We start from the raw sequence: 12,419 nt of genomic DNA on the forward strand, positions 1-12,419 counted from the left end.
TAAATATTAATTCACATTTGTATGGAATTGCACATAATTTTCAATATACTTTGGAGCAACCAGTATGAAAAAAGATTTTGTCTCTAAAGAGAATGGTGTAATTTTTTTAAAAGCACAGCTGATACATTATTAAATATCATTTGTTTATTAATCCTGTACTCTACATGCATATGATGCTAGGGCAGTAGGTGGATTGTGTGACCAAGAAAGGCATTTTTTTTTCCCACCCCATGGAGAGTTTCTATATTACCCTTAGAAGTGGTGCAATTTAATCATATTATATAGAAGCAGCCTACAATGGGACTCACCTGGCTGCTTCAGCTAGTGTTGCTATTATACCTGAGTGTTTTGTTTTTAATGATAGCTGACTAAACTGGTTACATGTGAGGCCAGATTCAAAGCAGATGTCTGATATAGCTGACTGTGGTAGTGGACACTGGACAAAGGAATAAACATAACAGGCATTTATTGAACAGTTACCATGTGTTAAGCATAGCGTGCGAGATTCTGAGACCGTGGAATCAGTGCTCATGTGTATTTGCTTCGATCTCAGCTTGTCCCTTAAACACTTGCTCACCACGTCCTCATTGCCTTGGGCGAGCTGCCTCTGCAATGGCCAAGGGTAAATCATCTGCAGTGGTAGCAGCTAGAAGTGAGATCAGAAGCCACTCACTAGCCTTACAAGATTGTTATCCTTGGTATCTTATTGCCGCAAAGATAAGGCCTTTCCCCTTCTTGCTGTTTTCTGTGATCCTTCTTGTGTGCCAGCAGTCCTTGCTTATTTAGGTTCCTTAGTTTCCTGCTTCTTTCAACTTTTCTAGCTTGCTTCATTCACTCTATGTTAGAGGCAGCTTGGGATAGTATTAAATCACTATTGTGCTTTATAGATTTGGAGACTTTAACTAGTTGTCTTATTTATTTAGCAAGCATATTTTTGACCATCCATTAGTTGCCTGACTCTATACCTGAAGTACTGGGGTTACTGATACTTAGTACCTGACCTCATTCTTTCAAAGAATCATGCTACCAGCTGCCTCAGGGCCTTTGTACAAGCTGTTCTCACTGACCAGACTTTCAGATCTAAGTCAAATGGCAGTCATCTCCTTAGCCACAAGCCCCTCCCCTGGAGTAGACCATTTCCCCCAGTTTTAGCACCCTAGCACTGTTTACCTTTCCTTTGGAGCTGTTCAGTTTGCAAATATATATATTTGTGTCATTTGATTAGTATTTGTCCCCTAAATTCTAAGTTCCATGAGGTGGGGATTTTTTCCCCCACATGATTGTTTCCCCAGCAACTATGGGACAGTGCTAAGTTTGCACTTGGCATATACTGGGTGCACAAAAAATATTTGTTGAATAAGTGGAGCCCTGAGAACAGTGCTTTGCATCACAGAATGGTCTCCCTGAACTGGCAGCTGTGAAGAGTTCTTGAACTAGAAAAGGGAGAGGTGTGGAAGGGTGAGCTTTTGAGGCCAAGGCAAAGCAGATATAAAGTCCTAGATCCCCACCTAATGGCCTTGGTTGATTTGGGAAAAGACATCAAGGAGCATCATGTGCATCATGTGGGAAATGCTGATATTGGGAAGAGGTAAAATAGGTAACTGCCCCAAGAATACTAGCTATAAGGGGGAGAAAAGCGAGAGTGGTGTTTTGAGAATGAGAAATCGATGAAGGGAAATGTTTGTTTTTGTTTTATATTTTACTGATAAATGTACATTTAGGACCTCAGAAGCTGTGTGTGGATGAGGCTCCAGGAAGGAGCAATTTCACTGTAAAGAGGAACATTTCCACTTATTAGCAAATGATTGAGTGCCAAATCATTTTAATCTTAGTGCTTAATGTGTACATTTCTCAAGGTTCAAAGGACATTCATACATAGCATATCAGGTCATATCTGAGCCCATTTTGCACATGTGCTCAAAGTTGCAGTGACTCATTTCAAGTTTCATAGTGAATAATGACTGTGTCAGGGCTCGAACCCAGGTCTTTTGATATCTCAGTATGTCCTAACCTGCCTGCAGGCACAGACCTCACCTATGTCACACGACCTGAAATGCTTGCCTGCAGTTTCTACAGGTGGTGCTCCTTATTACACAGCATCCGTTATCCTTCTCCTACCCTCCTCCCTCCCCCAGCCACACACAGGAATAAATGAAAACTTGCTGTTGATTTTGGTGATAATATGGTTGTTATATTTTTCAAAGAAGATGGGAATTAAGGATGCTCAGAGGAACTTGTGGTAAAAATATAATGCATTAAGGAAACATTTTAATCATATGAATTGACAGTTTCTTTCTTGCTGGCTCACATCCACCTGGCCCTGGCATAGTCAGGCTTGTACTGCTTTAAATTGTGCATGCACTTAGTACTCCTTTTCTGAAACGTAATTGATGTACCATCTTGGGAAGTGAGTGTATTAAGCCTCTTTGGGGAATAGTGTGTGCTAGACCCAGTGCAGAATCAGATAGAAAGCTACTATCCCAGGCAGCAGTGAAATCATTTTAATGGACAGATACTTTGCACTTTGTTGAGCTTTCTTCCCAACAAGAATAGAAAGGATATATTTTTGGCATTGAGGATTCAGAAAAATTGAGAGCCATGTTTCTTAGTTTTAGGTAGTCTCATACTCCACTTTCCTGCCTTTACCCCCTCCCTCCTCGTAACTCCATCTAGCCTATATTTTGGGTGTGACGCTAGATACCTATGTAACCACCACTTCCCTTTCCCTCTCTTCTTTTCTACAGAAAGATGTAGCACTTAAGCCTCAGGAACGCGTGGAGAAACGCCAGACCCCTCTGACCAAGAAGAAACGAGAAGCACTTACCAATGGCTTGTCCTTTCACTCCAAGAAGAGCAGACTCAGCCACCCACACCACTACAGCTCAGACCGGGAAAATGACCGCAATCTCTGCCAGCACCTTGGGAAGAGAAAGAAGATGCTGAAGGGACTCAGACAGGTGAGGAAGCTTAGGGTTTGTTCCATCCTGTGACTGCTGAATTCCTTCCTTCCTCAGGTGCCTGCTTGCCTCTGTGGTTCTTCCTCACAGGAGGAGAAGATGCCCTTCTGGGGTGCTGGAGGGCTGCTCTGCTCTGTGTGTTTGCTTCTAAACGAATGCACCAGAGCAAGTTCGGTGTTTTTATTATGGTTTGAAACTTTAGCGTGGTACCTTTTCAGTCACATGTGCTCTGTAACAAAGCCCATTGCTGGTGCTACTTGCGTTGAGGGCAGACTGATAGAAGTCTTGGTGATAGTCAAGGTAGGCTGTCTTATAGGGAGAGATCCTCTGGACTAGAACAAAGGGAGAGGGCAGATTTGATCACATACACTGTGTATCTCAAGGTTCTGAGGTGCTAAAAATGGTTGTCTGCATACAAGCAGTATGCATAAGATTTATGTTTTCCAGGGAAGCTCAAATACTGTGGCACGTGGGAGAGCAGAGCTGAAGAAATGAGCTTGTCCTTTGGTTCTTTAGTTGTCCTCCATAGCCCATAATTCAGGACTGTCTTTGTGATCTGCTGAGTGAATGGAAGTCTGGTAGTGGGCTTACTGGGCTGTTTAATAATTAGGTTTCAGTGATCCACAGGAAGATACAGCTCGTGGCATTTGGGGAGTCTTTCTGCCTCTGGAAATCCCCACATGAGACAGATTAATAATGAGACATGAAACTGTTTATAGCAATTTTTCTGCAAAAATCCGGAGGCTTTAGCACCTGCTGAGTTACCTGTGTCCTGGGTGTGTTTTGTTTGTTTTTGGCGGGACCACTGGGTGGAATTGACTATCACTTGAAGGAAGCAGAGGAAGGGAGTGTGGTTCACAGAGCAGGTGCTGCCAATTAGAAGCTTAACAGGTAATTTCTAGTTTGCAGATGTTTCTCTGAAGCGGGAGAAGATCTGGGATCACACAAAACAGTGGTACCAAAACCTCACAGATCATTAGAATCATATCATGGGCCTTATTAAGCACATATTCCTGGCTCCACCCTCAGACGTTATGAATCAGAGTTGCTATTAGGTGGGGCATAGAAGTTTGTAGTCTTAGAAATTTCTTATTTGAGAATGGTCAAACCCAGTTTGAAAATCATTCTTATAAAAGCATCAAGAGCATATATTTGATGATGACTTTTAGATAAAAGATTGGAAGGACCAAAAGCCTCAATAAGATTTAGTGGGCAGTTTGGTGTCAGAGTTGAACCTGATGGGTAAACATCTGAGAAATATCTAGAGTGATGGATTTCAGGAGGACCTCAGGGAAGTGTCCCCAGATCTGACATGCACAGCGTTTTCCTGTGTCCCGAAATGAAAATGTCAGACTGGAGTTATAATATTGATTATTAATATTTATCTAATGCATAATACATTACAGTCATTCAGTAAGGGAGTTTGTGTAGTTATAATCTACAATTTTTCCAACTACCCTGGTTAGTATATGATATTATGCTTACTTTACAGATGGGAAAACTGGGGCTTAAAGAAATAAAGTGACTTGTCTGAGGCTACTTAGCAGTGAGGGATAGAGTCAGGGTTTAGACCCAGATTTCTCAGCCTTGCTCTGTTTTCCTTGTGTATTCTGCTTCCCTTGTTTGAGATAAGGACTCCAGGTCATGGGATGCAGGGAGTCTACAGGTATTTTTAGAAACTACGTGAGTTGGTTTGGTCAGAGGAAGTGATTGTGGTCATAGAAATGGCCTATAAAAGCGGAAAACAGGATTAACTACCAAGTATGGAGAGCAGAGAAAGAGCTTGGAAAGTTGCAGGTAACAACATTTGGATGAAGATTTAAAAAAAAAAAAAACAAAATGAAAACTTTTTTTTTGGACAGAGTGGGGTGAGGGAGGAAGGGCTAGGTTTTATACAAGATAATGTTGCTGTGGTATATTTTGGACTCCCAACTCCTACCTTTTCATGTGAGATATGTGGGGAAAGTGATTATTCCCAGTGGAGAGAGGTTGCAATATGACCACTGCCTCTCCTCGAGGTCCTCCGTTCCCAACAGGGTGGGAGGAAGGCTTCTTACCATTTCAGGCAAGAAATCAATTTAATTCTGAGACTACAGGAAGCTGTTGTTCCTCATCCTTGACTCTCTTACTCCCAGACCTGATCTGACTTTTCTGTTGTCTGTCCTCAGAATCCTTCTTTCTACCTTGTCTCCTGGTCAGAGTTTATGATCATAAGAGAAAGCCAGAACTTGTATATCTCAAATTTAAGTAGCTTTTTGGTCTTAATGATTAACCTTCTGATACTAATGTTATTTGAAATCAAAACTATCCTTGTTTTAGGGAAAATATTTGAAAAACAATTAGTTTGACTTGCTTTTTATGAATCATAGAGAAGGAAAGAATGAATTGTATCTTTGGCCTTTGTAAGAGTTTTAAAAACAAGTGGTGTTTTCTTATCTTCAAAGTTGATCCCAAAATGTCCTATCCCATTCAAGTGTTATTTTTTTAGTAGGAAGGAAAACAGAAGTTGATAATTGAGATAAAGTCATATTACTTTTGATTTGTAATACTCCAAGCATAACATGTGCTATTATGAAACCCTAACAAATCACTGTTAACTGCCTGTCAGTAAAATGAGAAGTTTGGACTAAGTCTCTTAGTTCCATGGTTCTTTAAGTTTTTGAATAACACAGAGATACATAGTGTTGCCAAGGTCTGTAAAGGAAGACCATAGTAGGTCTGAAGGTAATTTAGTTTTGCAGTTGGTAACTGATTAGCTCTGAGAAGACATTAAAGGAGAAGAGTGAGATACATTCCTAGTGTGTCAGCCCAGACAGGACATCTGTTGTGTGATTCTTGATAAAGGATGACACACAAGTGTGTTTCATGGTCACAGTAGATGTTCCCCAGCTTGTGCTAAGAATATCTGAGATTGCTTCCCTATCACACCAGATGAATGTACACATCACAGTTATTTTTTTTTCCTGTCTTTGCCTCTTACCGGATAAAGTAACTGAATCCTAACCATCTTAGCTGGGAGAGGATGAGAATGGGCCTTGAGGAGAATTTCTTAATTAATGGATTGTTGTCTAGTGCCTCTCGTTGACAGATTTATAATTGGAAGAGCTACAGATTAAAGAGGGCAGTAGGAGGTGAGAATTTAGTCTTCGGTTTTGACTTGGTGAGAGTGGATTAAGTTTGCATCTTAATAGGAATTGGTACTCCCTAAGCAGGCAGCTTAATGCACAGCTTTCTTGTAACTGTGGGAAGATGTTACTCCTTCATGGAGAGAAAATAATAGGCTTTTTTTTTTTTCCCTGAGACTTCATTGAAGGCAACTAATCTTTTTACTGTGAGAGCGCAATTATATACTTTTATAAGAAAGATGTGTAGTTATAAAACCAAACTGCTTTTTCCTTCTCTTGTCTGGTTATAAAACCTCAATACTCATGATGTTTTTCCATACTGTTAAAAGAAGGTGTTTTAACTAGCACTTATCCACCCCGGTGGAATTTATTTGTTGGGTTATATTTTTAAGTATGAATACATACCGGCTTAGAAGATGCTGAGTTGGCTGCTGTCTTGTAAAGTGATTGCACTTTTTTATGAGGCAAATTTGAACACTTTTCTTAATTTCCAAAGGGGTTTAAAAAAATGAAGAAAGGAACAAGTTAACTGTTGTACAAAATAGTGCCTGTCTTTCTGAGCCCCTATGCCTATGTTTGTCCTACACAGGACTATTTGCCCATGATGTGAGTACTCAGATACTATATAAAAAAGTTTTGGCTCTTACTAATAAGGATATGGTAAATTTTTCCCCCCTACTTTCACTTAGGAGTGGGAAAATCAAAACAGGGGTTGGTTGATAGGTCCTCTGCATAAGGATCTGTATTCTCTACTTGGGTAACTGCTGAAGAGCGCTATGAAGTCATGTGCTGCCAAACGTTCTAGCCAAATCATAACTTCCTCACAAGCATTTTGGGAAAACTTAACTCTTCCAAGGGCTGTGAGTTTAGTTTTCTTTCAGTATGTCTAAGTTCTAGACCACAGGGGATACTTTAAAAATTTAGTACTTTGTAGTTGAAAACACTGAGAGCAAAGGGGTTTTAAAAATAGAGAAGTGATGAGGAAAAGTTGATGGGAGTTCAGAGGATTCTCAGATTTGGTCTGAGTGGATATTTCTAAATCTCCATTTAGTCCATTAGTCTGCACTTTCTCTCTTTAGTACGAAATAGGTTTAAGTGAACTAGGAAGAATTTTTAGGTTACATGGATACTAGGATAGATAATCAAAACAAATCCCAGGGTCTCCCTCCTAACTGAATTTTAGGTGACAAAAAGCCATTTATTTAAGGACAGAATTTCCCAGAGAAAGAGGCAACCTGTTGAGATTGCTTCTATCCATAGGAGAACAAACACCATTTAGGGGGAAATAAAGGAATCTGGAAATATTTCAGGAGACCAGCAGTTAAACTCTAACCTTACTGGTGAGCATGGCTTCTGTGGCAATGCCTTATGTGGTTGAAAAATCTTTTTACAAGTCGATCTGAGTATATATTGCTTGTAAGGAATGGAAATTTGCTCCTCTCTGAAAATCTAGTATGATGGAGTCACATGTGGTTGAGGATTTGTAGCTAACACTGTAGGTACCAAAGATGTATACTGAATTCTAGGAAGAGAAGAGATTGTGCCTAGTGCCAAGACATTGGAATTAGAGCTATTGGTTTTGGGGTTTTTTTGTTTGTTTGTTTGGTTGTGTGTTTTTTTGTTTGTTTGTTTGTTTTTTATTGAAGTATAGTCATTTTATAATGTGTCAATTTCTAATGTGCAGCATAATATTTCAATCATACATATACATACATTTTATATTCGTTTTCATATTCTTTCTTATTACAGGTTACTACTAGATATTAAATATAGTTCCCTGTGTTATACAGTATGAACTTGTTGTTTATCTATTTTATATATAATAGTATCTACAGATTTTGAACTCCCAGTTTATCCCCTCCCACCCTCTTCCTTCCCTGGTAACCATAAGTTTGTTTTCTATATCTGAGAGTCTGTTTCTGTTTTGTAAATAAGTTCATTTGTCTTTTTTTTTAGATTCCACATATAGGTGATACCATATGGTATTTTTCTTTCTCTTTCTGGCTTACTTCACTTAGAATGACATTGTCTTGGTCCATCCATGTTTCTGCAAATGCTAATATTTTAATCTTTTTTATGGCTGAATAGTATTACATACCACAATTTCTTTATCCAGTCATCTGTTGATGGACATGTCTTGTTTCCATGTCTTGGCTGTTGTTAAATAGTGCTGCTGTGAACGTTGGCGCGCATGTATCTTTTTGAATTAAAGTTCCCTCTGGGTATATACCCAGGAGTGGGATTGTTGGATCATATGGTAAGTCTTTTCAGTTTTTTGAGGTATCTCCATACTGTTTTCCGTAACAGCTGCACCAAACTACATTCCCACCAGCAGTGTAGGAGGGTTCTCTTTTCTCCACTCCCTCTCCAGCATTTATCATTTGTGGACTTTTTAATGGCCATTCTGACTGGTGTGAGGTGATATCTCATTGTAGTTTTGATTTGCATTTCTCTGATAATTAGCGATATTGAGCATTTTTTCATGTGCCCATTGGCCATTTGTGTGTTTTCATTGACGAATTGCTTATTTAGGTCTGCTAATTTTTGGATTGGATCATTTGTTTTTTATTATTAAGTTGTAAAAGCTGTTTATATATTCTGGATATTAAGCCCTTGTCAGTCTTATCTTTTGCAAATATTTTCTCCTATTCTGTAGGTTGTCTTTTTGTTTTGCTTATGGTTTCCTTTGTTATACAAAAGCTTATAAGTTTAATTAGGTCCCATTTGTTTATTTTTGCTTTTATTTCTATTGCCTGGGTAGACTGCCCTAGGAGAACATTGCTAAGATTTATGTCAGGTGATGTTTTCCTATGTTTTCTTCTAAAAGGTTTATAGTGTCTTGTTTTATGTCTAAGTCTTTAAGCCATTTTGAATTTATTTTTGCGTATGGTGTGAAGGAGTATTCTAACTTCATTGATTTGCATGCAGCTGTTCAGTTTTCCCAACACCATTTCCTGAAGAGACTGTCTTTACTCCATTGTATATTCTTGCCTCCTTTGTCAAAGATTAGTTGACCAGAAGTCTGTGGGTTTATTTTGGGGCTCTCTGTTCTGTTTCATTGATCCATTTGTCTGTTTTTATGCCAATATCATGCTGTCTTGATTACTGTAACTTTGTAGTATTGTCTGAATTCTGGGAGGGTTATTCCTCCAGCTTCATTCTTTTTCTTCAGTAATGCTTTGGCGATTCTGGGTCTTTTGTGATTCCATATAAATTTTAGGATTATTTGTTCTAGTTCTGTGAAAAATATCCTGGGTAATTTGATAGGGATCGCATTAAATCTGTAGATTGCTTAGGGTAGTATGGCCATTTTAACAATATTAATTCTTCCAGTCCAAGAACATGGAATATTTAGAGCTATTGTTTAAAGCTTTGTGTGGTGCTGCCTCTGCTTTGTGTATTGGCGTTGCATGTTTGCCTTACTTGGAGTGAGTGGTTGTTTTGGTAAGGAAGGGCCCAGGTGACTAAGCCACCAGCTGAGCTTCCATCCATCCTGATGAAGCAGTATGTCTTGCCCATGCTCTTCTCCTTTGACAGAATTTACTGCCAGAGGCGGATCCTTTATTTCAGTGGGACTCACTCAGATTGTCAGAGGACTCCTCAGTGACATTTGTTACTAGTAGAAATTAACTTGCAAAGGAGATTTATAATGGAAAACTTTGATTAAACAGATCCAGTTCAAGTCACATTGCTGGAGACCTGCTAATTAGGTTTGGGTGAAAATCCAGGCTAAAATCACACAGGTATTTATCCAGCATGACTCTAGGGTCCACGGGTTTCTAGAAATCAGAGCATTTAAAACACTAATGTAATTAGGTATTATACTTTAGTAATGAAAAGCATGACCTTTGCTAGGTACTCTTTCATAAATGTATTTGTCATAATGGTTAAATGGCTGAAGGTATATTGAGCTGGTATCAAGAAATGTGAGCTGCAGTTAAATCATTTTTACTTCATACTTCAGAATTTCAAGTTTAATATGTTAATTGGGATTTCACTTGCTTTTTGAAAATTGTGTAACCATGTGAAGGCTACAAACTGAAATTTTAAATAAAATTCTTTATTTTTCCTTCTGATGTATTTAAGTTGCACCCTGCTTTTTCCACTTTGCCCTAACTACAGAAATAAGGATAAAAACATGTAAGAAAAGACTGGGAGCTGGTCAGGGGAGATCGGCTTATAATTGCCTTTGTATTTTCGATGGACTTGAAATAAGGATAAGATGCCAATTTTTAATATCTGCTTATTGAGGAACCCCCAACTCAGGCTTATCTCTTTTCAGAATTAATTGTATATTATATTGGAGGTACTTGTTTGGTGTTGGAAACCTGGGACTAATATAACAACAAATTATATAAAGGTTTTTGGTGTTTGTTTTTTTCCCTTTTGGGCATTTAGAAGCAGTAATAGTTTATTTTGTGAGTTCTAGAATTTTTGTTTTGTGTCTTTTGACTCGTTACAGTGTTGTCTGGGATATATTCTATCAGCCCTGAATGTTGCTAAGAGTGAGCATGAGCATCACATGACTGGGGTGAGATAGATGTTTAGAGTGAAGTGGCCAGTATAAATTTTATCCCAAGTGACATATATAATTTTAAATTAAAATGTAGTAAAAGAAATGACTTTAAAAGGACATAGCACATTGACGACCACCTCATAAAGTAAAACCTACAGAGAGAAAATAGGCTGAATTGGAAAAGGAACTGCATTTAAGAGAATGAGCGATCCTGAGACCTATAGAAGTTGTTTCATAAAACAGTGACGTTCACCAAATCCCAGAGTAATAATTTGTTATATGTATGTGTCCATGGAACTTTATTAAGGGCCATTTAAATATCCTATGTATTGTTGGAGGAGTAAAATGGGCAGTGACAGAAATGATTCTCACCTCTACCTACCATAAATTCCTACCACATTGGTCATTGAAGGATGAGGGAGGTGTCTCTCTTTCTACAAGATTTAGCCACTACGCTTTTGATAGTTAATGAGGGAAGACAGAACTCCCTTTCTTTATTTGTATTAAAACTGCATTTCCGTGTTAATGGTACATTTCCCCCTCTTCTGATGGTACAGTGTTATCTGCATGTGCCCTGGTCTTAGCTACAGAATGTGAAACAAGCCTCCATGTGTTCTGCATTCTGATCTCCGCTTGCAGCAGTCCCATGTCCACACAAGTCTGTACATGACAGTTAAGGAGTGGGAGGTAGGAGTGGGTGGGTGGCTGTGTGGTTTGCAGTGGTGTTGGTGGGGAGCTGAGCAGATGGTTGTGATAGCCACGTGTTGCGAGATTCCCGTGGGAGTTGATGGTGGTGACAGGCGACTCACAATGTGCTATTTACAGTTTGGGTTTGCAGTCTTTCAGTGACATCTGAATGCTCTTTAGCAACTGCTTTCATTACTGCCTTTCGAGGAGCTGCTAATTGAAAATGAAATTGTGGGTGGGCTTTAAGACAGGCCCAGGCAACTCTATGTGGTAAGTGTTACTTGAGAATGGTTGCATATCTTAATGCCCAGTTTTGTAATTCTTTTTCCGAGGAGGAAAAGTCACAGGTGCATTTGAAGATTCTGTATGTGCACATAGGGAGAGCCTAGTGTCTCATCCTGCCCAGAGAGCCAAATGTGCACTCACTGGGCTGGAAACCAAGCCATCTGCCCACAGCTCACCTTTGTATGGTTCTCTTTAAATATGTATAACCGTGTAAGGTTCTTATTTTAAATCTGTTAACATCTTGTAGACATCGCCTTTAGTTTTTTGTAGGACATCCTTCTTTCTTCCTCTGCTGTTCATATAGTTAGTATGCAGGAGAAAATGATGATCTGATCTCTTGAACTTTGAGGTATGATATTCAAGGTCTTGCATACAACTTTTCTTCCTATAAGCCTTTACTATGATACAATTCTGTTGAAGGCAACTGGGGCTTCCAGGCACAGTGAGGGAAGGGGAGGATGGAGGATTTGATTGGACTTTGACAGTGGAGGATGTTCTTGATTCTCTTACGGCTGCCTCCAGCTGCATGATTGTCATTTGTACCTCATCTTCAGAGTTGTTAGCTAAATCATCAGTAGCATTTCTGAAATGGTAACTTTTGTAAGTGTTTATATGTCGAATTGTTTTATTGCCCATTCTCAAAATAGCTTTGCACAGGGAAATCTTGTGCTGAAAAAGGAATGACCTCCCTCTTGGAAGTGCTGTTAGCTCTCTTTTTAATTAAATATGAAGATAGATACAACATTATTGCATTCTTTTTAGCTTTCCCTTGAACATTTCAGTGACTACTGTGAGACAAAAATCATCCTGAATTATATGCTTTGTTTGAGTAGGACCAATATTCACTTT

At 39.0% G+C, this 12,419-nt stretch overlaps 1 protein-coding gene across 5 annotated transcripts in view; it reads left to right on the forward strand.

Moving 5' to 3' along the window:
- Nucleotides 1-12,419, forward strand: part of AUTS2 (activator of transcription and developmental regulator AUTS2) — a 1,021,698-nt gene that overhangs the window by 256,723 nt on the left and 752,556 nt on the right. For all 5 annotated transcript variants that reach the window (XM_074345970.1, XM_074345974.1, XM_074345973.1 and 2 more), the window contains exon 2: nucleotides 2,745-2,957. In XM_074345970.1, the coding sequence (XP_074202071.1) occupies nucleotides 2,745-2,957 (213 nt within the window). The remainder of the gene's footprint in view (nucleotides 1-2,744; nucleotides 2,958-12,419) is intronic.

The sequence above is a fragment of the Camelus bactrianus genome, chromosome 18 (assembly GCF_048773025.1).
Source record: "Camelus bactrianus isolate YW-2024 breed Bactrian camel chromosome 18, ASM4877302v1, whole genome shotgun sequence".
Lineage (NCBI taxonomy): Eukaryota > Metazoa > Chordata > Mammalia > Artiodactyla > Camelidae > Camelus > Camelus bactrianus.